The sequence below is a fragment of the Motacilla alba genome, chromosome 10 (genome assembly GCF_015832195.1).
Source record: "Motacilla alba alba isolate MOTALB_02 chromosome 10, Motacilla_alba_V1.0_pri, whole genome shotgun sequence".
NCBI classification, from domain to species: domain Eukaryota; kingdom Metazoa; phylum Chordata; class Aves; order Passeriformes; family Motacillidae; genus Motacilla; species Motacilla alba.
Genome location: NC_052025.1, coordinates 7561798 through 7585150, shown reverse-complemented (window position 1 = coordinate 7585150; position 23353 = coordinate 7561798). Strand labels below are relative to the sequence as shown.

Below are 23353 nucleotides of genomic sequence, written 5' to 3'. Positions count from 1 at the left end.
CTTTTGTATAGATGCTAAAAAAGCTAGACTAAGTCAGGCAGCTGATGGATCTCCCAAAACTCTAAGTAAGAAACAAGCAAAACAAATGGCTCTAGTGTCTGGTGGTGATAGGAACCAGTATCTACTGTTCCATCAGATGCCCAGAGGCAGGAGTTTGGTTGCCCTGATTGTTACACCACTTCCACTTGGAAACAAGACAGTCTAAAAATCTGCTTTCTAGAGGCTGCTAACACTGATGCCTCTTCCCATACAAAAACCACTCAGGTTACAGTGACAGAATACAATAAAAGCTTTCAACATTTGACAAGTTCACTGAAACAGATCCATCAGCAGACATCCACTTCGGCTGCCTTTGTGTAGGAGAAGCCATCAGGTAGGTACACAGGAACACCAAGGAGACAGAAGCAGAGCTGCTGGAGATTTTGAAGAACAGGGAGTGCTAGGGATGGTAAAATGGAAGCTTTGCCTTGCCTTGGGTAAGATGCTCACATATACTGCAGCAACTGAAGAAGGGAACCTAAATGTCACCTCACTCATCAAAAACCACCATCTTAACAGAAAAGCCAAAGGACACCAAGCATGGGACCTGTTACTGCTGCATGTTGCCAGTGCATCTGACCCAAAGCTGAGCAAATTGACAGGGACACAGCTGCTCCAGCAGCACTTCTCCACCCTGGACTCCACCACTGCCTCCAACCCCGAGCAAGGTCCCTGTGCTGCTACAGATCAACAGCCTCTCCTACAAAGCAGCAGGCAACAGGAATCAGGCATCTGTACCCATTCTTGTACCCAAACCTCTTGTATGGCTCCCCACATGACAGCTTATGCAGAAAGGTGCATAAAGGGCAAGGGGATGCAGGGTACAGACACAGGAAACTCAGCCCAAACACAGCCTCTACAGACTTGCACACTACGCCATGCACTGGGCTTTTCAGGAGAGCACACTCCAGCCAGCACAGCTTCCCTTCTGCCAACCTGAGCACCAGCATGCCCATTTGCATTAACATCTTCTTCTCGCAAAGAGAAACAGGCAAGTTGCCAGGAGGCAGCTGGGCAGGAGATCCCTAAAGCTGTCCTTTTATCTCCAAATATCAGTCTGAGTCAGGAAACGTAAACTATCAAATTTAGTTCAGGCTCTTCCAGTTGTGACCTCTGCTCCTACAGCACTGATCAACAGCGTTGAGAAGCTGCAGCAGAGGAGCAATAATAGGGCCAGGAAATACAGCTTCACTGTGTTTCCTTTTTGTAAACTGGTAGCACAAAAAGGGCAGTCAAGTTCATGTCCTCCAATCTGCAAGCAGATGTTGTGACATTTTAAAAGGCAAAGGTCCCACTGCTTCAGCAGGGGTAAGTGTGATCTCTATTTAATAAACAATTTTACTATCTCCTGCACCATGATCTTGAGTATACTGGGAGGACATCTTTAAATTTGTTAGTGGTAAACTGACATTTCTTTCTTCCTAAGCAGAACACAGGTAAATGTTGCTTCATTTCATAAAGCTTGTGCCTAACAACAAAAATGCTTATTTCCCTTCCAGTCAAGGCAATCCAAGTCAAGCAATGGCAACCCTGAGGAATGAGCCCTTTGATTGGGAGAGTATTGGGAGTGACCTTCTCATGGTCCTGAGCTCTGCACAGAAACACTCCATTTGGTGACACTGCAGGATACACCCCCAGCACATCAGGATACAAAAGGACAAGTGACAAAGGTGGTAAAGGGACAGACATGCCAGTTACACCTGCCACCTTCGTTTATTTTGCTCCACTTCTTCTCTAGCAGGACATACATGCTTTGAAAGCTGAAGTTTCATTTCCAAGTAAGTCAGTCTGCTTCTGTCCCTGTCAAATGCATCCCTTACCTAATTACTACTGCAATTACAGTGCCTGCAACCAGCAATCCCAACAAGCAGGCTGAATCAGGCCCTACACAGAGCCATTTCTAACATCTGGAGGCCATTACCCACATATTTTTGCTACTCATGAGCAGCTGCAGGAGAGCAGCAGGAATGATGTTCTTTCTAATGAAAATAACCTTTTGAATCTATTTGGAACCTAAGCCTATTGGAAACTCAGAAACTGCACCTAAAGCCCACAGCCAGCACTGCCCCTCCTGGAGGCTCACTGTGATTCACCCCCACCTAGGGGCACAGCTGGTGCTACTCTCTCTTTCACAGCTCTTCATGATGACAGTCTCCCTCAAGTTAAACTAGTTCACTTACTTAATCCAAAAATTAATTCAGGCTACTTCATGCAGTTTTATCCAGGACCAGATTTGTGATTCTGGGGGTAGCTGTCTCTTGTGAGCAACAACAAATGTGGCTGCTTTTACAGCTGCCTTGGATTTGACAACTTGTGCCCAATCATCCAACACAAGAACCAAGGAGCATAAAATTTCGTATCAAAACCTTGTATGTGCTCTTCTCCAATCAAAAAATACAGACACTATCACAACTATCAAGGAAGCATTTATTCAGTGGGTGCCATCCTGTTGACTGTTTCAAAGTTAAGGCACAGGGAGTGACTCAAGAGGGACCCTGTTGGACAGTCTACAGCAATGCTCCTTAAAAATGTCAGCTCTGCTCTGAATACCACCAGTGCAGATCAATCTGGCCATTTCTGGTCACCTACCCACCAGCCACTCAAAAACATGCACCCAGCTTCTACTAATTAATAAAACAGCAGAGAAAAGAAGGTTTCTTAGGCTGTGCTTGGAGAAGCAGCACAGGGCAGCTCCCTGAAAAGCTGCTGTGTCTCATGGAGAACCCCAGACCCCACAACTTCCCAGAGAACCATGTTTTGGCTGTTTTGGGTCTGCAGCAAAAAGCCTTACAGGAAGAGCCAAGACCTCTGAAGGATTCTTGAGGGTAAGTTCCAAAGGCTGTAGTGACTGAAGCTTCTAAAGGCTGAAGAAAAACTCCTGAAATTATCTTTGGGAGAATGAGATCAGGAGAAATCAGATGAAAGTATTTCCTCAAACTGCTCTTCTATCTTCTGCCAAAGTATGCATTTCTGTTTTCTCTGACCTGTTTATGTATTTCTGCTCAGAACAGCCCTGACTTGGCATGGGCAGAATGAGGAGTGTGTTCTCTTCCCAGGTGAGCAGCTGAGTTTACTTTGCACTGAGAGAGAGAGAGGGGAAAAAAAGCAGAAGAATAAGGCAAGGAGATGCAATTCTTTTCTCTAAGTGGCATAAAACCAGATGCTGCCAACCTTCCTCTAATTAAGCAATACTTTACTTTCAGGAAGAGGCAGCTGAATTGTACTGAGCAATATGGGACTATTGTATTACCAGAAGTGGCAGAATTCAGTTGCTCTGAGCACGAGTACCTCCTTAATGTTGCAAATAAGAGAAGCCATATAACAACAAGGGATAAGAGAATCCTTACGTCTGTGAGACCAGAAAAAGGGAGGTGGTTGGGGGAAATAAAAGAAAGCCCTTGAATTTATCAGCTACTGCCTGGTTAACCCTGAGCCTTCCCAAAGCCTGCACAGCCCTGAAACTAACCCTTAGCAGCTTTGCAGGTGAGAGCATTCAGCCCCATGAGAGGCAGCAGCAGGACCAACACTGTGGGAGCACAGTGAACACCCACCCTGCAGCACAGCTCCCCTCCTGGGACACACATCCCGAGCCCAACCCTGCCACAGGGGCTCCTGGGCTGAGTCCCTGGCAGAGAGGGGGACAGCAGCACCTCCAGGACATCGCTGTTTGGCTCTGTCAGGGGAGACCTCCCAGCCCCAAAAGTCACACAGGACACGGCTGTCACCGTTCAGGCACTGGCAGCGGACTCATCCCTCAAATGGAGGAGGATGTCAACAACAGAGACACTTCAAACTCAGCAGGTAAGTGGAGCTACAATTTGTTGTGCACAATTTAATAATGGTTTGAGTAGGTGGTCACATGTGGGAAGCCCAGAGTGATTTTTTCATCAAAAGTTTGGTGCATTCTGTGAAATTGCCACAGATACTCTGTATCCCCTTCAGCCCAAGACTGCAAATATCTGCATGAACTGAAACATCCTCCCGAAAACAGCCTCCGTATAGCTGTTGTTTCATGTGCTTGGCACTTATTGGACAGCCTAGAGAAAACATTAATTTATGCCAAACCATAACACAATTGATGAAAAGAAACCACTTTCCATCACTGCCCATAACTGAGCCTTACATCAGGAAGGCAGGGCTTAACTCCTGACCAGACAGCAAGGGCTCCCCTCTGCAGGCTCCCAGTTTCCAGTACTGGAGTATTAAGTTACATTATTACCCAACATGCAGGACTTACAGCAAAAAGTTGCAACTAAAATGGAAAACTCCAGCGTGCAGTTACTTACCATGGGCACAGTTACCTAGTTATTCACCTCAGACTGCAAACCACCCTCCCAGCCATCTGAGAGAGAAAATGTTTACAAAGTTATAAAGTAAACATCCTTTGAAAAAAGGGAAAAACCAAAAACCCACCAGGGACTGTTCAGGCCACAGGAAAGTTCAGAGCAGCTCATGTGCAGCACACAACCCTGCCAGTGCCTGGAGACACTGCTGCCCTGCTATTTTACTGACACCTGAAAACAAGCCCCACACAAGAGAAGACTACCCAAGACAACACTTAAGAGCTGTCTGCCAAACAAGGAGCGTCTTGGCCACACCTCCTTTCAAAAATTACTGCAATCTGAAAAGCCTCCCTTTCCCACTGCATCAGCTGTTCCCCGTACCATCCCCGCAGGCTGTCTGTCAAACTGCTTCAGGGGTACCCTGGAAGGGCGGCTCCTGTCGGCAGCAGGAGCACATGAGCAGCACTGCCAGGCATGTGTCTCCCAGGCACAGGAGGCATTTGGGTGTTGACAGCACCCAAGAACTCCTCCTCCTGTGCTGTGTCCTGCTGCCCCTTTCCCTCTTGCAAAAACCCACTTCAGCTCCCAAGGAAAACAAGTCAGAGTCCACTACAAAGTACCAACAGCGACAGTTTTGGCAAAGTCATCTTTCTGAAAACCTTGTTAAAAATAGGGAGGGTCATTATTAAATTGACCACATACCCTTTTGGAAAGATTCCACTGCTCTGACGACATCAGGTGACATTTAAAAAAAAAAATCTCTATTTACTCTGTGTGCTGTGAGGAACCACTCAATAAAAGGATTACCAGCCCCATTACAGTAAGTGGTACTATCAGAAAGGTACTATTATCACATCCTTGCCACGACAAGCACTGTGTCCCAGCAGTGCCTGCAGCAATCAGCCCTTAATTCTTAATCTTACTGAATTAATGCTTCTCTTTCTTAGACTAACAGCTCTAAATATATCTTTATATAACCTTCCACTCAGAAGCACAAAGAAATGTTAAACTGGAGCCAAGGATCATTTAAGGAGAAAATTATGAAACAGCCGCCTATGTGTGCTGCTACTCAATTAACATCTTAACATATGCCATGTTACATTGTCTGGCTTGGCTCACTGTGATAAAGAAGTAAAATGGCTGTAAAAGCATTTCAATTAAATATTTAGAAAGCAGAGCCGCACAAGGTCGAAACTTGTTTGAATTAGCAAAATGACGACTATCCATACTGCTCAGCTAATGCCGCAAGACATCCAGCCCAGGGCACCGGGAAAGGAAAGCACACCCCGGGCATGGCCCTGCACCCCAGAGCCAGGAACCCCCTCCCAGCCTCACCTGTCACCCCCGGGCGTGCAGCAGCCAAAAATCAGGTGGCTTCTGATGCCACCTAGGGGCTCTGTCCCTGCCTGCACTGCTCCCTCCCCCGGGACAATCCAGGGTCGTGCCCCAGCACCAGGCGCTTGAGCCTCGCACAAACACAGGCGAACAGCGGCAAAACATTTAATACAAGACAAATTGGGTCTTTCGGGATTCCAATGCAGATATATTTTTATTCCATATAAAAGCCACAGGGGCCACAATTGCATCCTGAAAGCACATGAAGCATTGCTATTTCCCTGAAGTATAAAAACAGAGGAAATGCAGAAAAGTGTCCAACAACTCTCAGGCCTCAAAAAGTAAACAAAGCAAGAATTCACCAACTGGTAAATATTGTCTCTTTCGGTCTGAAAGCAGATTCCTCCTCAATCCCAGGTAAACCACCCTTCCCAGCAAAATCAGGAGGCAAACACTCAGCAAGCCAATAAAACAGTGTAATAAGAAGGGTGAACTGCAACTACTTCATCCTCTCTGCAACCTAACCACCTCCTTCCACTCACCTGACAGAATAAGCTAAATCAGTTTTCCATCAGACATAGGAAGGAGCAATGCTATACCACAGCGCTGAAAAACACAGTGGTTCAGCACACCTTGAAGTTAATGCAGGTTAAAATGTGTCAAACATGTGACTTCAACATTGTTACTAAAATAAATGCAGTTAAAATAGTTCATAGAGAATAAAAATTTAATCCCTTCACCATTTCTGACACTATCATCATTTTATGAGTATAAATAATGCCAACTATACAAACAGCTGAACAAAGAAGGAAGATGAGGCTGCTAATGAAATGCCCAAGTCTCAAACGTAGCCCATTGTAATGAACTGCCAAGAAATAATTAGCCAGCCGACATGAGAATACCTACGTCTGAAACATGGGTCTATAAACATCTCTTTCTGCTCTCTGAAGAAACCTTGTTGTATTCAATGCTAAAGGCTTGTTCCACTATTCTTAAAATAACTGGGAAGAACTTGCAACAACCACACACTGCCAGGTGCTCTATTCCAACAAGACAGTCATTTAAGTTCCTGGGGTTGGAGTTTTTTTAAAAATTTATTTAAATTGCCATAAGTTACTGTAATGAACTCTGAGAAGAGACAAAGAAAATGCTTTTACACAGCTCTCACCCTGGTTCTTTCAGCACTGCTTTGAATTAAAATCAGTGCATATTGTTACATTCAGGCAGCAGATTCTGTTCCAAGGATGCAGTGCCCTCTGTACAGGATGTGAGAAGATAATATGACTTCAGAGGAGACGCATCCTGTATTTATTACTAACAATCTACAATCTCAAAAAAGCAGAATGAAAAAAGATTATTTCAGAAGAAATTTCATCTCAGGAATGTCCCACTAAAAGCAGAAAGATGGAAACAGTCACCAGACGTGCAGGTTGTGGCTACAGAGCACACCATCCATTGCAACAACTCACATATTCTACAATGAAAACTGGGTTTTGAAACTAATTATGAAAAAACAAATCAACCTTTGGTTGCTTCACAATCCAACCTATAGATAGCTAAGAGATCTGCTGTGCTATTTTCAGCTGAGGTCACCAGAAGCCCCATCAAAACATTATTACTTAAGGGTCTGAACTGGAGGCACTGTAAAGCCAACAATGAGACACTGGGATTTTACTCCAGCCTTTGTCCCACATGGCCCCAAGAAAGGATGCCTAGAGAAACTAAGGGGGTGACACTCCTCAGCAGAACTTAAAAACCAAACAGGAAATTCAGCGCATCTATAAAACACGTGCACAAAATTGTTTCTCTTCCATGCCTGCAGAGCCGACTAGCTGAGGAGGAGGAGGAGGAAGGCAGCACCTTGCTGGGCATCACAGCCTGCCACAGGTCACAGACCTGGTCCTCCACTGCCTTTTCCTTGGGAAATGGTGGCTACAGACAAAAAAGTTTTGGCAAAGCAAAACCATATTCATGTAAGAAAATAGGAGGAGTTCTACGCTCCGCTTACATGTAACACACACCCAGAAATGTACAAATCTGCACAGTGCTGTGTTCACTGCACACAGCGCAGAGCTCAGCTGAACCCAACAGAACAGCTCCCAGGGTCAGCAGCACTGCAGCAAGGCTTTCCACCACACGTGTTTCCCAGTGCTGGCACAGGTGCCCGGATGGCAGATTTAAGCCTGCTCATAAAAAATTTGGTTTCTTCTTCTTTATTTCACATTATTTCCTTAAACATTTTCAAGACCCACAGCTATCCTAGTTACATTCTCTTAACAGAGAGATTTGTGCCTCTTTATTTCCCTATTCATTTGGTACCCAGGGGCTGTCATCTGGTTTGCAGGGCCACAACCCAGTCCCGTCCAAGCTCTTCTGTGGCTTTATCCTGAGGGAGCAGATGAGACCCCCCTGCCCTGCAGAGCCCAACACAAAAGCCAGCACCCAGACAGGGCACACAGCCATCCCCTCCCCAAAACCTGCAGGGCCAGCAGCTGCAGGTGTCCCACTGCCAGCCTGGAGATGCGCCCCAGCCTCGCCAAGATGCCATCTCGATGCTCCCTGGGCCTGGCACACACTGGGAAGCAGAGGAGCAATCCAGGGGCTGCCCTAGGCCTTTCACAGACGCTGCACTGAGGAGGCCCAACTTCACCTGCAGGGTTTCCCTGGCACACTCTCTGTCCCTCCTCCATGCCACAGACATCCTTCTATCCCCTCCACTTTGAACAGCTCCCCCCATAGGTATCAACCTGTCTTTTTGCAAACAAATTCAGCTTTTATCTAGCCCTTTCCTCCCAAGGCTGTTTGCAACATCCTATTACCCCTGCTTCTGCCCTGATTTCTGCACACATGCATTCCTCCTTCTTGCTCCCTTTTCTCTCATGGCTGCCCACCACACAGCTCCTCTGCACCCTTTTTTCCACTTGAGGAACCTGTACCCAATTGCTGACTCCCATGGAATGCAATTCTTGCAACCTCTTAGGTTTCCCTGTGCTGAGTAATGCCCTGAGCATCTACATGCACTCTCCAAGCATCTGCCTACTATAAGGGTCACTCCTTTCCTGCTAGATGGGCATGGCTTCACTGCCATAGGAAAGGCAACTTCTCTCCAACTTGTGCCATGTTGCTCCCTGGCGTATCCCAGAACCCTCGCCTGTCCTTGACTTTACCATCAGGTGAAAATTTAAAGCTGAACACATGCAGGATGAACATGGCACTGCTGCCTGATGGTGACCATACAACCTCCCATCTCAGAGGACTCCCCCTTGTTCAGCTTCCACGGGTTCTTTCAGGCATCCATCCTTCAGCCTTGCACCTGCACCGAGGCACTTCCCAGTCACCTCTGCTCATCAGCTTCAACCCACTCTAGACACAGAAGCTCTCTGGTCTCTGCAAATAAAGAGCTGCAAGTAGCCAGAAGACTCTTGACTATCTCAAAGGTCAGTTCACTGAATGCTAAAGCAGTGCAACTCATCAGCTTGCCATACTCTGCTTCTGGGGGTAGAAAAAATAATCTATGTGGCACTTTTTTAAATGGTTTTAAACCCTGAACTAGGATCTTTAGTAGAAAGAGTTACAAATACATGCTACTCCAATTCTTAAGGATTTTATGAAAAGGAGTTTAAACACAACTGCACTCACTCCTAGGTGGAAAATTAACTCTGTCCAACAGGTAGCTTACATGGCCCTGCACAGCAGAACTGGCTGCTCCCACCTGGATCATGTTTGCAGCTCCGGGGCTGCCCCCATCAGGCCAGCCCAGCTCCACAGCAGCAGCAGCAGCAGCACAGAGCTCCAGGGCAGCACTGCAGAACCCGCAGTGTGGGGCAGGCCAACACCATGCACTCCACCCCACACACTGCCTCCTTCCCTGCCATCTGACCAGCATTTAATACCCCACTACTTTAGGGTTCAGTTCTCTGTCCTCAGAACAGGGAACAATGTGTGCAGCCAGTCTGTTGCCTCGCCATCCTACTTCTACAGGCAACGAGGGCGACAGGACCCGAAAACCTAACAACTTAGCCATTTTCTTCTCAAGTAAAACACCTGCTTTGCAAGCACAGCATCATCCATAAGCATTTTGGTACCCATTTCAGAAGTTTTCATACTGTCATGGTTTTCTTTTGAAAATGCAGCAGAGGCCATGTGACCTGTCCTCGTACAAAGTACTGAAGCCACAGCCACACAGGCCACTGAGTTTAGCACCCTATTCAGACAATTTACAGAACACCTGGATGGATTCATTATCCATAGCATGTATATTCTAAACATCCCAGGGAGCTGCACAATTACACCACAACTTACTTAGTAAAAGAGTCAAAATCAGAAAAGGCTGTGCTGGATTAAATCTAGATCAGATTTCAGAAAAGCTGCACTAAACTTCTGACTTTCTAAAAATCATAACAGCAGAGAATTATATTTCAGATGTATGTAGACAGTTCTATACAAGTACTCACCAGGGTAACAGTGCTGTTGACATTCACCTGTAGGCTACCACATGTTTTCAGCATCTAACAGTTCACTGAATTATGCTTCTGCAAAAGTCTCATGCCAATGGTACCCAAAATGACTTGTCTGAGGGGTCCTTCCAGAAGCAGACATTGTTTAAGAGCACTGCAGATCTGATCAGTCTGGATTTTCATTCCCGTGAATCACATCATGCGTAAACATTGCAGTGGGAGAGCAGATGTTCACATTACGAGAATGAAAATGTCCTTTCCTGATTAGTAACACAGTTTGATTTCAATTTTCACAGTGAACTATATGCTGCTTTGCCACTCCTTTGCTCAAGAGCTGAACTAATCAAGCCAAAACTGCAACTCACCTTTCTGAGTTTGACAAATTCCAGGAGAATACAACACACTCAAGCTATCTCCAGATCCTACACCGGCCCTCAAAGCCTACATTTACCACAAAGCTACTGCTATTTAAAGTACTCAGCAGTAACTAAGAACTTTACCAAAGTGACAAGAATCACTGTGAAGGCACAAATAACAATTATTAGTCCTGCATTGCAAACACTCACCCATTGCAATTATTTTCACCCTGAACAGCTGGAGCTACTCACTGACAGCATCCCAGGGCACACATGGGTGACTAAGTGTTCACAGAGGGGCTTCCACACAAGGAACCATGGCACACATGAGCTAAACTGTGTTTTTCAATTAAGTTACAAGTTTCACCAACTTGACTGTACAAACCATACCAAGAGAAGGAAGCTGCTAGCAAGAAAGATGCAGTCCATGCAGATAAGTTCCATGAAAGCCAAGTGGGGACTGCCTAAACTCACTGGTACTAAACAAAACAAAGAATTTTGTTTCATGTTTATTCTTAGCCTCAGAGCTCAAGACTATTACCATTTTTTTAGCTGCTATTAACCAAAAACTGACTACTCAGAGTATATTCAGGCACAGATCTACAGGGTAATCAGACACCTGGCTTCTACTGAGAAGTAAGCAATAAGAGAGAGGTGTCTGGATATCTTCTTGGATCACAGACTTAATTATACAAGTTACTAAATCTTAAGGGTCAGCATTTTACTTTTTTTTTCATGATAAAATGAGCTCAAGATTAATTTTTAACTGAAGATTCACTATAAACTGCATTTAGACAAACCTTTGTCCAGTGTAATTAAACACACACAAACCACCAGCATTTCCAAATATTTTATTTGATGCAGCAATCTATCTCCCAACAACTAACAGATTATGCTCAAAATATCCTTTTCCAGGGATATTTCTTGCATTTTAAAACTATAGCTACCATTCCCATTTCACTCACTTGTTGAATGGAAAAGGCAAATACTTTTCCCTCAGCTGCAATTTCACAACTCTTTAGGAGTCAGTGATTGAACTACACCACTGGAATCAAGCATAATGAAGGTAATGTTGTAGAGCAGGCTCCTGGAGCCAAAAGCAGGCTTAGCTCTTCAGCAAAATGTGGTTCCAGGTGTGCAGCTTCCAATTACTGCCAGTGAGTAACTTGACTGTCTTTTAAATATCAACTAATTAATTTAGTTTATATGGCCACTAATAGCAACTGTAGGCTCTCATCATTTATCATGCCAAAAGGCTTAATATGGCAACAAAATCAAACCATAAAGAAAATTGACCAACCTTTCATACACCCTTAATGAAAGGAATTTTGACACACTTTGTCAGAGCTTGGATAAAAAGTTGCCGTGGCAGTCTGACTCCTGCAAAAATAGTTCAAAATTATTTTTAGCCTTTTCTTCAGACAGCCCCATCACAGCAGAAGGAGCTGCAGCTTTCACCAAGGGCTGGCTGGCCTCACAGATGCCTCACCCACAGCTACCAAGTTCCACAGAAGCAGCACAAGGACCACAGAGCAATCAGGAGCTTGCACAAAGCATCTGAAGCCAGCTGGGAGCGGACGATGCCAAGCACCCACGAGCACAGCTCTCCTGGGCAGGGCACCCTGTGTGCTCTTCCCAAGAAACTACTGCCCACACACCCTCAGCACACAACATCCTGGTGCTGCCAGAGGATGTCCAGCCCTGAAGCAGACACCTCGAGTCTCAATTTCAGACTGCCTCCAGACTCTGCATTCACACAGGATCCAGAATCCCTGCGCAGAATTCTCCTCCCGATTTAACAAGCACCCAAGCCTCTCAAGTATTTTCCTCTACTGAACTAGCAATAAAACCAACATGTGGCTCTGAAAGAAGGAGCTGTCGTATTTTTTCAGAGCAGATTAAAAACAAGACTAAAATTCCATCCACAAAAATATTAAATAAATGTTAAAGCTTTTCAATTTAGAGGCCTTCAAAGAGTTACCATTTGTGGTACTAAGTAACTGCCTTTCCAGTCTGTATTTTAATGTGGCAGTGGTTCTGAAGAGGAAGGGAGAAGGCACCCAGGAATACCTCCACTGAAGTCACAAAGACTACTCCAGGTATTTTCAAGCAATTTGCAAACAAGGGCAAGAAGAAGGTAAGGCAACCACAGGAGAACAAACTGCCCATCCTATTGTCCAGCATGCTTTTCTTACACACTAATTTTTGTTTGTCTAAAGGACGCTTCTGTTGATACTTACAAGGCAACCTCGTTCACATTGAGAAAAAGTTCCAATAATTTGCATTGCTGACCACTTTAAAAACAGTATAATCCACTGCTTCATATGCAAAGCCACGAACTGTAATTTCTACTGTCCAGTGCAATCTTTTTCACACACAGGTGTCCCAACAACCTTATAATGGCACTTAGGAATTTCTGACTGAGAAATACACATTGCCTGCACGCCTGTGAGGCCATCCATCAGAAAGGATGGCCATCGATCATGGACCTCAACATTTAACCACAAACTTCCTCTCAGGGGAAGATACAAATGTGCCCCATTTAATAAAAAAGTTCTCCCCAGGAACAAGATTCTCTTCCCAAACTTGAAGTACCTGAGAATGGGCAAGCAATAGCACTCCCAGCCAGCTCCAGGGAAAAGCTGAGTGGGACTCATGACGGTGGAGGAACACAGGTACACCCCCAGACAGCCACAGACACCCATCCTGCCCTGGAGCAGCCAGGTGCTGCCCTCGCAGGGTGGCTGTGGGTCACAGCTGGTCACACGAGCCATGGGGACAATGCCACTCACTGGGTGCAGGTCCCACCAGAGCTGCCCCCATCCCACTCCTGCAGCAACACCCAGCCTCTCCACCTTTGACAGTGTCACCCTTTGACAGGTACAGTGTCACCACAGCAACCACAAGCGATTAAAAAGTAGCCACAAGGAAAATATTTGGGAAGTTTTGAATGGTTTTTTTTTCCACTGTCTTAATGACTAAACGTTCAACACCACAAAACACTGGGCAGCTTACTGAAAGCCTGTTGATGGCACAGCAGCCGATAACAAGCATCCTACTTGGTGAGAGATAATCCTTTTTCCATTAAATCAAGAAAGCATTAAAATTGAGATACTGGCTAACTCCATTTAGAACAAAACAAAACAAACGAAATTCCCAAAGATCAAATCAAACACCACGAAACATCCCACCACTTCCAGAATTTTTAGATTTAGGGGATTCTTCTCACTGGCTTCAAAGCACCAATTTGTGCTGGCCTTTTGCTTAGGCTCTTTCTGGGTGACAGTGCACTCACTGCTTTTTCACCTATTCAACTTACCTTTTGAATCACCTGCTGCCAGCTTTGTAACACACAGTCCACCCTTCTACCTGGACTGCTCCAGAGGGAGAGGAAGCTACCTCCCTGTCCTCGTCGCCACAGTTTAAAAATAAAGAACTCCTTATTTATATGTAAGGTTTTGTAATATTAGATATTAGAAAGGCTTGAACCAAAAATCCAAATTTGGATCCTGATCTGAATTTTGCAGCTCTGGCCCTTCTCCAAATACTTCTGTTTGGCAAGCAGCTGAGTAGAGTAACAAGAGAAGGCAACATACATAACTTATGGGATCTGTATAAAAACATTAAGCTCAGCCCGTGCTCTCAAAACTACACACTCACAGAGAAAAAGACTAACAAAACCATCCCAAGCTCCAATTAATTAAAGGACTTTTCAGTGCTTCAGTGTAAGTCTGACCACCCTAACCTGAGCAGTACAGTAACCTCACCCAATTATATGATTTTTTCTGATTAATTTATACAGTATCCAGAAACTTTTAGGGGGATTGTCCAAGTGTGCTTTTCAGGTAGAGATTTGGATTCCTACTTGCCTACTTGTCTTACATACAGACACATGTAAATAATGCAGAACTCTCCTAAAGGGCAAGCAACCCAGCTACAGAGGCCTGGGATGACAACCCTGCAAGTCTGTGCTTATTAAGGACTCATTAGAACTGCTGCACTGAACCACAACGTCACACCATCTGACTTGCTTCAATGAAGAAACTCCTGCAGTGGAAAGTAAAATGTTTATGAAACAAGAAATTGCGTATGTTTGATGCTGTGAAGTCAACAATTGCATGCACTCCAATGAATTCCAAATGAACAACAGTAAAACTTATCCAAATCTTTTATTACTTGAATATTGCTTTTTTTTGCCATATAGTTTTTTTAGATTCTATTGTTTCAAGAAACAAAGACAAACAAAACTCACAAACAAGAGTGAAAAATCCACTCTTCCTAAAAGCAGGTTTATAAAGACCTTTTTTCTGCAAAGCTATTCCCTCCAACTCAGAGCCAGGATATTCAATAAAACCTCAGCTCCGCTCTCCAAAGGTTACATAAAGGTCACCATTCATTTAACTCAGGTTTATTTTCTAACCTTGTAAAAACGCCTGCAGACCAAATTGGCCTCCACACCTGCTGACCTAGAAACTCCACCACACTGGTGGCTGTGGCCCGTTTTGGAAAGCTGCTCCTCCTCCCACGCCGCTGGCACCGACGGCTGCGCCGCTGACCAGCCCGCTCCTGGCACCCAGATTTTCCCAACAGCACAGGGATGCACTGCAGCAGGGACAGCAAAGCTGTTCAACCCTGCCTTGCTGAGAGGGAATCCTGGGGGACTTCCTCACCGAAGGAGTGTCCTGTACACAGGAACGTGCAGTAACATGTTCTGGCCCTTGCTCAGAGGAGTGGAAGGCGTCCGAACAACCCATGGAGGCCATCTCCAGGAGAAGCTGAGAAAGGGACGAATGATGTAGGATTTATTTTGCCCAATTCATGAGTTCTGCACCACAGATGGTTACACGCTGGTTTGAAATTTGCCTGCAGTCAGAGAATTCGGCACATGAAGTGATAGGATGGATTGTTTTATGGAAATATCTCTCCTAGGAGTTACCCCTCATCTCAGAAATGCCTTTTTTCCCCCACAATAACTACATGGGAACTTGTACAGAACCAGGTGGAATGAAATGAAACAAATTCCATTTTCTGCTCCTGTCCATTTGGGGAAGCAGAGTGTGAAGGAGAATGACAAGCTGCTAAATGCTTTGCCCAAGGAGGGGTGACCTTCCCTGAAATCACCAGGAACTACTCTAAAATACACTCCATGGTTCAGGTTTTTCCTATGTATTTGACTGCTTATACACCAGATCAGGAAACACATTCCGGACAGGCAAACCGTACCAACACCTGCAATCACTGGAACCAAGAAGCCAGGGAAAACTAAGTCAGTGACAAGAAATCTCTGCAGTTTTACACTCTCATCACCTCTCAGCTAAGGGGCTCAAGGTATTTTTTCAAAGCAGGTAAACACACTTCTGATGTCGCATAGACTAAGTGAAATAAGTGCAGCCTGTACACCTGTCAATGACAATTACTTGATTTTCCTCACAGAAATCAGTAATCTGTAATTGAAGAATTATAACCTGTGTTTCCCACCTCCAACAATGAATTAACAAGGATGAAGGAGGGAATGATGGCGCTGCATTTTGGGCTGGGGGCACAGAATAACCACAGGTACTCTGTAATCAGAGGAAATTTAGTTTTCTCCCAATTTTGACAGGCTACTTCCCTAATATAACCTTCAGTATTTTGGTTTTTTTTCTCTTACTTCCTGTCTCCCTCTCCCAAGCTACAAGAAAGAGAGAAAATGCAGATGGGTTGGTTTACACATTAATCCAACCTGACTCAAGAAACACTTGTTTTAAAAAAACACATACAGAAATTTCAACTGCAAAAGAAAACTACCAAAAAGGTATATCCATCTGCATTTGCTAGAAGCCTGAAACACATATCCCTCAAGCTTCCCTCTTCATTGCCAGGCATTTTATTAAAAAATATCAAGTCAATCAATATTAATTTTTATTAAAAATATCAAGTCAATAATTTTTTCTGCTGACCTAACTATACAAATAAGTAGCAATTCCTATTATGAAAAACCTCAATGGCATTTCCCAAGTTGCAGAACATTGGCTCTGCCAACAGCTAAGTGACGATCCACGCTTGCTGACAATGCCTAATGAGGAGTGATGGATGCAACTGCAGGAGGGAGCAGGAATGTTTTAAGTCATAAAAAAGAATGGAGCCTTCCAAAAATTAGAACCCACTGGTGTAACAATCAGCTAATCTGGTTTTCTAGCCCAATAACAAGAGTCCAAAAGTAACAAGGGCACAATTCACCTCCTACTCCTTCTTCAACGTGAGACAAACTGGGCATTAGGACACAATTTCAGCACTGCCCAGACTCGCTCAGATGGTTTCCGATACAACTTGTAGCGAGAAGAGCGACTGGAGGACAAAAATGATGGGTCTGAAACCCACACCCAGGTCCAGCCTGAAATGGCCGCAAGTGCAGTGCTTTGTGTTGGCCACTCCACACTGCCTGGTCCTCAGCTTGGCTTACACATGAGACACTGGGGCGGAGAAGGAGAGAAATTAATCTCTCAAGCAGAATTGCTATATTCAAATCCTAACAGATGCCTTTAGGACAAAAAGAGCTGAGATGCAGGCAAGGTGAAAGAAGCTGGGGCCAACCCATGCACAGATGCAAGCACTAGATTACTATTTACAATGGTAAACAAGTGCTCATTGCAGAACCATCGCCAGTTATTTGCAATAGTGAACAAGAAAACAAACCTGTCTGCTCCTTCAATGTTCACAGCTACCGGATTTTGGATTATTACAGTGAGCAGAGGGATTAAATTGCCTAAAACTGCTGGTCTTTTTCTTTTACGCCAGCAGTGACAGACCCTCAGCTGACACCATCCTCCCTTGGCCATCTCTGCGTCTCAATCCTCGTGCCACGCCGCTTTTACATCCGTACTTCACTGGCTGTCTTCAGCTGTAAGATATTCCTTGGCAAGTCAATGTGATACTGAGTAGACTCTGTCTTCACCACCATATGTTTGGGTACAGAAACATCATATACAAATAACACACATTTGGTAATACAGTACCCTCACCCAAAGAAATAAGTGAAACCCCATTAGTCTATATGCTCAGACAGCTGACTAGGGAGGTTTTCCCGCCTCGGGCTCCAACGTCTGGACAAAAAGCTATTAATAAATATGAAAGCTTTGACAAATCTAAAGAGAAATAAAAACAGGCAGATTAAGGCCCAGTGTCCAGCGAAGACCAGGGCAATTTACAAACCCGCCCATGCTGACACTAATCAGCCAGGCTGGGCTCCCAAAGACGTGTTCTCTCTGTCTAGACTTCTAATCCATCAATGGGAAAAGACACCCAGTATTATTTCTGCCCGCTTCACCCACACCGTAAGAACACATCCCACCGCCTCAGCAACTCACGCACGCAGCACAACAAAACCAGACACCACTGCTGCATGTGCTCTAGTGGGGCAGCCAGGACACAAATACAGAGAGACAGTGATGAGCTTCAATTACTGTAACCAAAGAGCAGTTAAATACCTGTATATGATGTTGTAATGCAAATAAATACTTCCTGATTTGTTTTTAAGCACAGCTAAATCACTCTTTTATCTTCCCCTCCTCAGCTCAAACTAGTGGTCACCTTACATGCCAAAAACACCTCAACAAAAAAAAAAAAACACCAAACACCAACAGACTGGACACCTAAAAAGCATATTTTTAAGTCTTGTACCTATACTGACCATGCCTGCAAATGTAACCAGCAGGGCTTAAACTATTGTTTCAATTTAAGGGACTCCACATGGACACAATTACTTAATATGTTTTTGTCAAACTACATTTTAATTTAATAAACAGAATAAAATAAGTGCGAGTTGAGATAATTAATAGCTCATTGTCCCACTCGTGGCCTGCCTCAGTCTCTATATTTATATTTGTCTGTGAAGTGGAGGGACAAGCACAGACTTGTTTGTGATCCTCAAGTCCAGTATTTACGTGGCTGCTATATTTTGCTATACTATTTTCACTGACAATACAATCTGAAGGCTGAAACCTTTTAAAAAACTAACCAACCAAACAAAACCTGTAACAAGCACAACCAACTAAAAGCCTCCATCCACTATGTACAAACACGCACAGGAAAAAAGAAGGTGGGGGACAACAACAGAGAAAAGTACCGAGCTGGATGAGCTAAACCTGCTGGGAAGCAAAGGGGGAACTGAATGCACCAACCTGCCAGCACATGCAACTGCACGGCAAGGGAAGAGGGGAGGAAGAGGAGGGAAGGAGAAAAGAGGAAGAAACTCTGCTCTGCACATTACACCTCATTCCGTTAACAGCAGTGCACTGCCATTTTCACCCCGGCCTTCCACCTCTCCTGCTGTTTATCCATCACCAGCAGCCACCGAACGTAGAGCAAGCCCCAGTTTGATGCCAGTTCAGAAGGAGACCTTCCACTGTTCATTGGGGCACAGTGTGCACAACGCCTTGGCAGCGCTCCTCATCCCTGCTGCGCCCAAACAACCACCCCACGTCCAGGAAGATGCAAATTCACATTAAACTCCAACCTCAAAGGAAGACTGCTTGATCACAAGAGAGAAATTTAAGATTTGAAAACATCAAAAGAAAAGGTTTTCTTATAAAAAATAACCTTATCTTCAAATACTGCATTTCAACAGCACAACCTGCAGGGAATGGATGCTGCCTGAGAGCAGCAGGGAAGTTGAAGCCCGGAGCAGAAGCAGGTAGCCAGGAGGAAGACTGTGAAGGTGAGGAACGCCTGGGAAGTAACAGGAGACGGGGCTGCAAGGTGCTGGGAAACCTCTGCCGGTCACAGGCACTTGGCACCAGGCAAGCCACTGGCCCTGGGCAAAACGCTTCATTCCTTTGTAGCAAACATGGGCTTGGGCTATTCACCGAGTTCACCTGACTCAAACAATCAGTTTTCATTTCAGAGGCTAACATATGTGCTCTTTTTCCTTGAAAAAGAAAAGCCACAATAAAAGCAGAGGTTTTACTTAGTAGCCATTTTGTCTTCAACTTGGACATGATACCTCCTAATCTGAATGCAATGTAAACATGCTCTCCGAGGCTCATTTCCAAACAGCACGTTCATGCAAAGAGAAGGAAACATGAAAAGACCATCACTAAATACCATAATAAATTAGGAGGGTGTGAAGATTTTATGATCCAAAAAGACAGAAAATTCTGCAGATCATATTCCTTCTCTAGGTCACATTGCAGAGAAGACCAAAACAAAAGGTAGCAAGAGTGGATGAAGGAGAATGAACTATTATTTACTGTTTAAATAAATAAAAACAAAACAACCACCATCCTAATAATAAAAGCTATTTCAGTATGCCATACAGTAAAATCTGAAGGCAAAATTATATTTAGATGCTCTTTATTTTCTAGCGACATCCATTCAAACCACACAATCTAACTGTAATATGACGTAATATGCAAGCTTGATCAGTATGTTTTTATTGGGATGAGTTTATGTATAAAATACACATGGTGTGTGTGTGTATATATAAAGGAAAACATTACATGAGTAACCTGTATTTACAACTCCCAACTTTCAGTACTCTTTACCAGTGCCCTCAGCCAAAAGCAGCTTTTAAAAACGTTCATAAAATACAAATGCTGCAGGTGACAGCCTCCTGCAGACGCTAAAAAAAAAACCAAAAAAAAAAAGAACAACAAAGTGCTCTATTTGCACCAGCCTAAACTCGGTTCACCTCATTCCCCCAATACACATAAAATGAAATTATTAAATAAAATGCTGGTTTACTAAGAAATTAAATGTTTAGGGGAAAAAATCAGCAAAAAATAACCTGGATTCCTATGCAGAAACTTGAAAACCATCGTGAGCTCCAGCCAAAACTGCATTTGAAGTGCCTGACTGGGACCTCAGAAGAGCAGAGGTTTACAGGAGGCTGGACAATCGCACCCTTCCTGCCCAGCTCCGCATCCCCCGCTGCACCAGCGCCGCGCTGGGCGCTCCTGTGCGCGCTACAAACACGACCGGGAGCGCCGCGGGCCGCGCAAGATGCGCCCGGCTGCAGCGCCTGCGGCAGGTGACCCGAGCCCGCCGCCCACCGCAGCCGGGCAGCGCCGCCGCCCGCCCGCACACGGGGCCGGTCCCGCCCGCGCGGCACCGGCCGCGACCCCCGCCCGCGAACACGCGTGTGCTCCGCGCCGCCCGCACAAAGGGGCCGCGCCCCCCCCGCGCCCGCGCAGCCCCCCGGCCCCTTCCCCGCTGCCCCGGCCCGGGGCCCGGCCCTTACCAGATGGAGCTGCGGATCTTGTGCTGCAGCGCGCTGGCCTCGCCGCCCTGCAGCCCCGGCACCAGGGCCGGCAGGGCCCCGCCGGGCGCGGGGGTGCCGGCGAGCCGCCGCGGCGGCTGCCCCCCCTCCGGCTGCTGCTCCTCGGCCATGGGACGCGAGCGGCGCTGGCCGCACTAGGCCTCTGCCGCAGCGCTCGAGTGAGTCGCCTTCCCCCGCTGCCCGGGGGACATCACGGGCGGAACCCGTCCCGCCGCTACGCCGCAGGATGGCGAGCCCGGCCCGCGGCTCGGCGCATGGCGCCCGGCCCCCGCCGCCCCCGCGCAGGGTCGCTCCGCGCTCCCCCGCCCCGCAGCAGCACCTGGCCCGGCCCGGCCCGCCCCGCGCCGCTCCTCGCCCCGCGGCCGCCGTGCCCGCCCGGCCGCCGAGTGCGCAGGCTCGGCGTGCCCGACACACGGGCCGCCCCGCGCCGCCGCCGCCGCCGCCGCCGGGGAGGGGGCCGGGGCCGGGGCCGCGACTGGGGCCGGGGGCGGCGAGCGCAGCCCGAGCAGGGGGCCGGCCCCTCCGTCAGGCCCGGGACCCCCGCCGCGGTTGGGAGGGGTGCGGACTGCGCCCGCAGCGGCCCGGCGGCGCAAATAACACGTGTGTGTGTGTGTGTGTGCGTGTGTGTCCCCGTGTGTCGCGGCGCACACACCGTGCGGCACACGCTGCTGCCCCGCTGGCCGGGCGCGCCGCAGACACGTGAAGGCGCTGCGGCGGCAGCAGCATTACATCAGCTGCGGCACCGCGGCCGGGTGCGCCCCGCAGCCCCCGCGCCCGGCCCGCCCTCCGCCGCGGCTCGTAACAAAATAACAAGTGCCGCCGCGCTCACATGGCGCTGAGGAAGCCAGACACCGGCACGGGCGGCGGTAGGCCGGGCCACTGCTCGCCCTCAGGCTTCCTGTGTGTGTCCCCTAGACGTAAGTGGGGCCGGGTTGCCATTAGTCCCGCCGGCCTTTACCCACAACCTTTCTGCGAAAACATTTTCCCAAAATTTAAATTGTGCAGCTACCGCAACCGCTTTCTCTGAACTACAGGCGCAAGCCATATTTCTGCTCCTTGGGATCGTGGCTTTTAATGAAAAAAGCCAGAGGAACTGCACAGCCTGGGATAGTGGACAGGTAAATACCTACATTCAAGGACGATGATACAAGGTGACCATTATTAAAGTCATTATTAGGAGTTGGACTCGATGACCCATGCGGGTCCCTTCCAACTCTGGATATTCCATGGTTATTGTTTCTCTTCCCTGTAGGGTTATGGTAACAAAGCCTGCTCAGGCTGCCCCCCTGTTGCCCCTCTTTTCCCAGCCGCTCCAGTTCTGGTCTGTTCCCCCTGGAATTCACAACTTGGACACTCAGCCCACTCGGCAGGGGCACGGACATGCAGGTACCCTCTGACACAAGGATGCACTGACTCCCTAGCTCGTGCTGATCACAGAAAATGTGGGCTTAAAGGTGACTAATAATATAAATATACACATGGAGACACAGCATTGCTAAATTTAGGAGATGAGCATTTTGTCATCAACCGAAGCAAAGGCCTTTCAAAAATAAATATTTGCTTACGTCTCCACTGCTCCAAAATCAGAACATTAATGGCTATGACAATGACGGTGATCTTCCCCTTACAAAACCTCTCATCAGAATCAAAAAAACTAAGCTTTCTTGTTCCTGCCTCTTATTAAAAATGTTTTTTAATGATAATTGAAAATTTCTGAAGGTCATTTAAAAAATAAGGGGGAAAAAAGGTACAATTTTTTAATCAGAAGTAAACTAAAAAGTAATCAATTTTAAATCCTAACTGCTATGCTTTTTGCAAGAAAACTATATCAGTATGTAGGTAAACTGGCACAGGAAGACAAGGGTGAATGTCCTCGGTGATATTTTTTAGTTTTGTGGCAATTTCCACTTAATAGCAACTGTATCAACACAGCTAGAGTTGCTTCTGTTGAGATCTTTTGTTGGACTCAGTCACATCTGCCTGATCAGAATTTAACCCACAGGGATCCAAGCCATAAAATCATTCTGGCCAGCGCCTATATATTGGCCCTACATCTCAGAATAAGGTTCAACAGATATCCATCATGTTTGCAGGAGCACAGACCATTACAATAAATTGTAAAAAATACACATCTTTTCAGTGTTGCTTTCAGCCTAAACCAGCAGCTGGAAGACAAGTGTATTATTTAGTTCCTCATTCATTTAGGACCCAGACATGTCCTTTTAATAATGTATATTTACAGCTGTATGGGCATCATGTGATTAAAAAAAAAAAAAAAAAAAAAAAGGTCATTTCTCTTCTGCAATTCTGCAAAATCTGCAATATCATGACAGGCTGGCACCCAAAGGCCAGCAGTGCCACCCTGAAATCACACCAGGTGTTTTAGGGCAGAATGGGATTAAACTGGCACAGAGATTAAACAAGTGAGCCAGACTCCCAGGTTGCATTTTGGTGGTCAAAAGGGTCCATGGGCTTCCAAAGCTATGTTTATGCTCCCATATCTCACTATCAATCAATTGTTCTATAAAAATACTTTTTTTTTCTTTTTATTTTTCCTGTGCCTTTGGTGTGAAGCTTTCCAAGTATAAGCCTGTTATTGCTGGGTTTGAGCATCAGGCCCAAAACAAG

General features: G+C 46.1%; 1 protein-coding gene across 1 annotated transcript in view; it reads right to left on the bottom strand.

Annotated features, from left to right (window-relative positions):
- The window catches only part of RFX7 (regulatory factor X7), a 49723-nt gene extending 28690 nt beyond the window's left edge, over positions 1-21033 (bottom strand). The window contains exon 1 of the mRNA XM_038147317.1: positions 20687-21033. Coding sequence (XP_038003245.1) covers positions 20687-20835 — 149 coding nt within the window. The 5' untranslated portion in view covers positions 20836-21033. The remainder of the gene's footprint in view (positions 1-20686) is intronic.
- Between the last annotated feature and the right edge of the window lie 2320 nt (positions 21034-23353).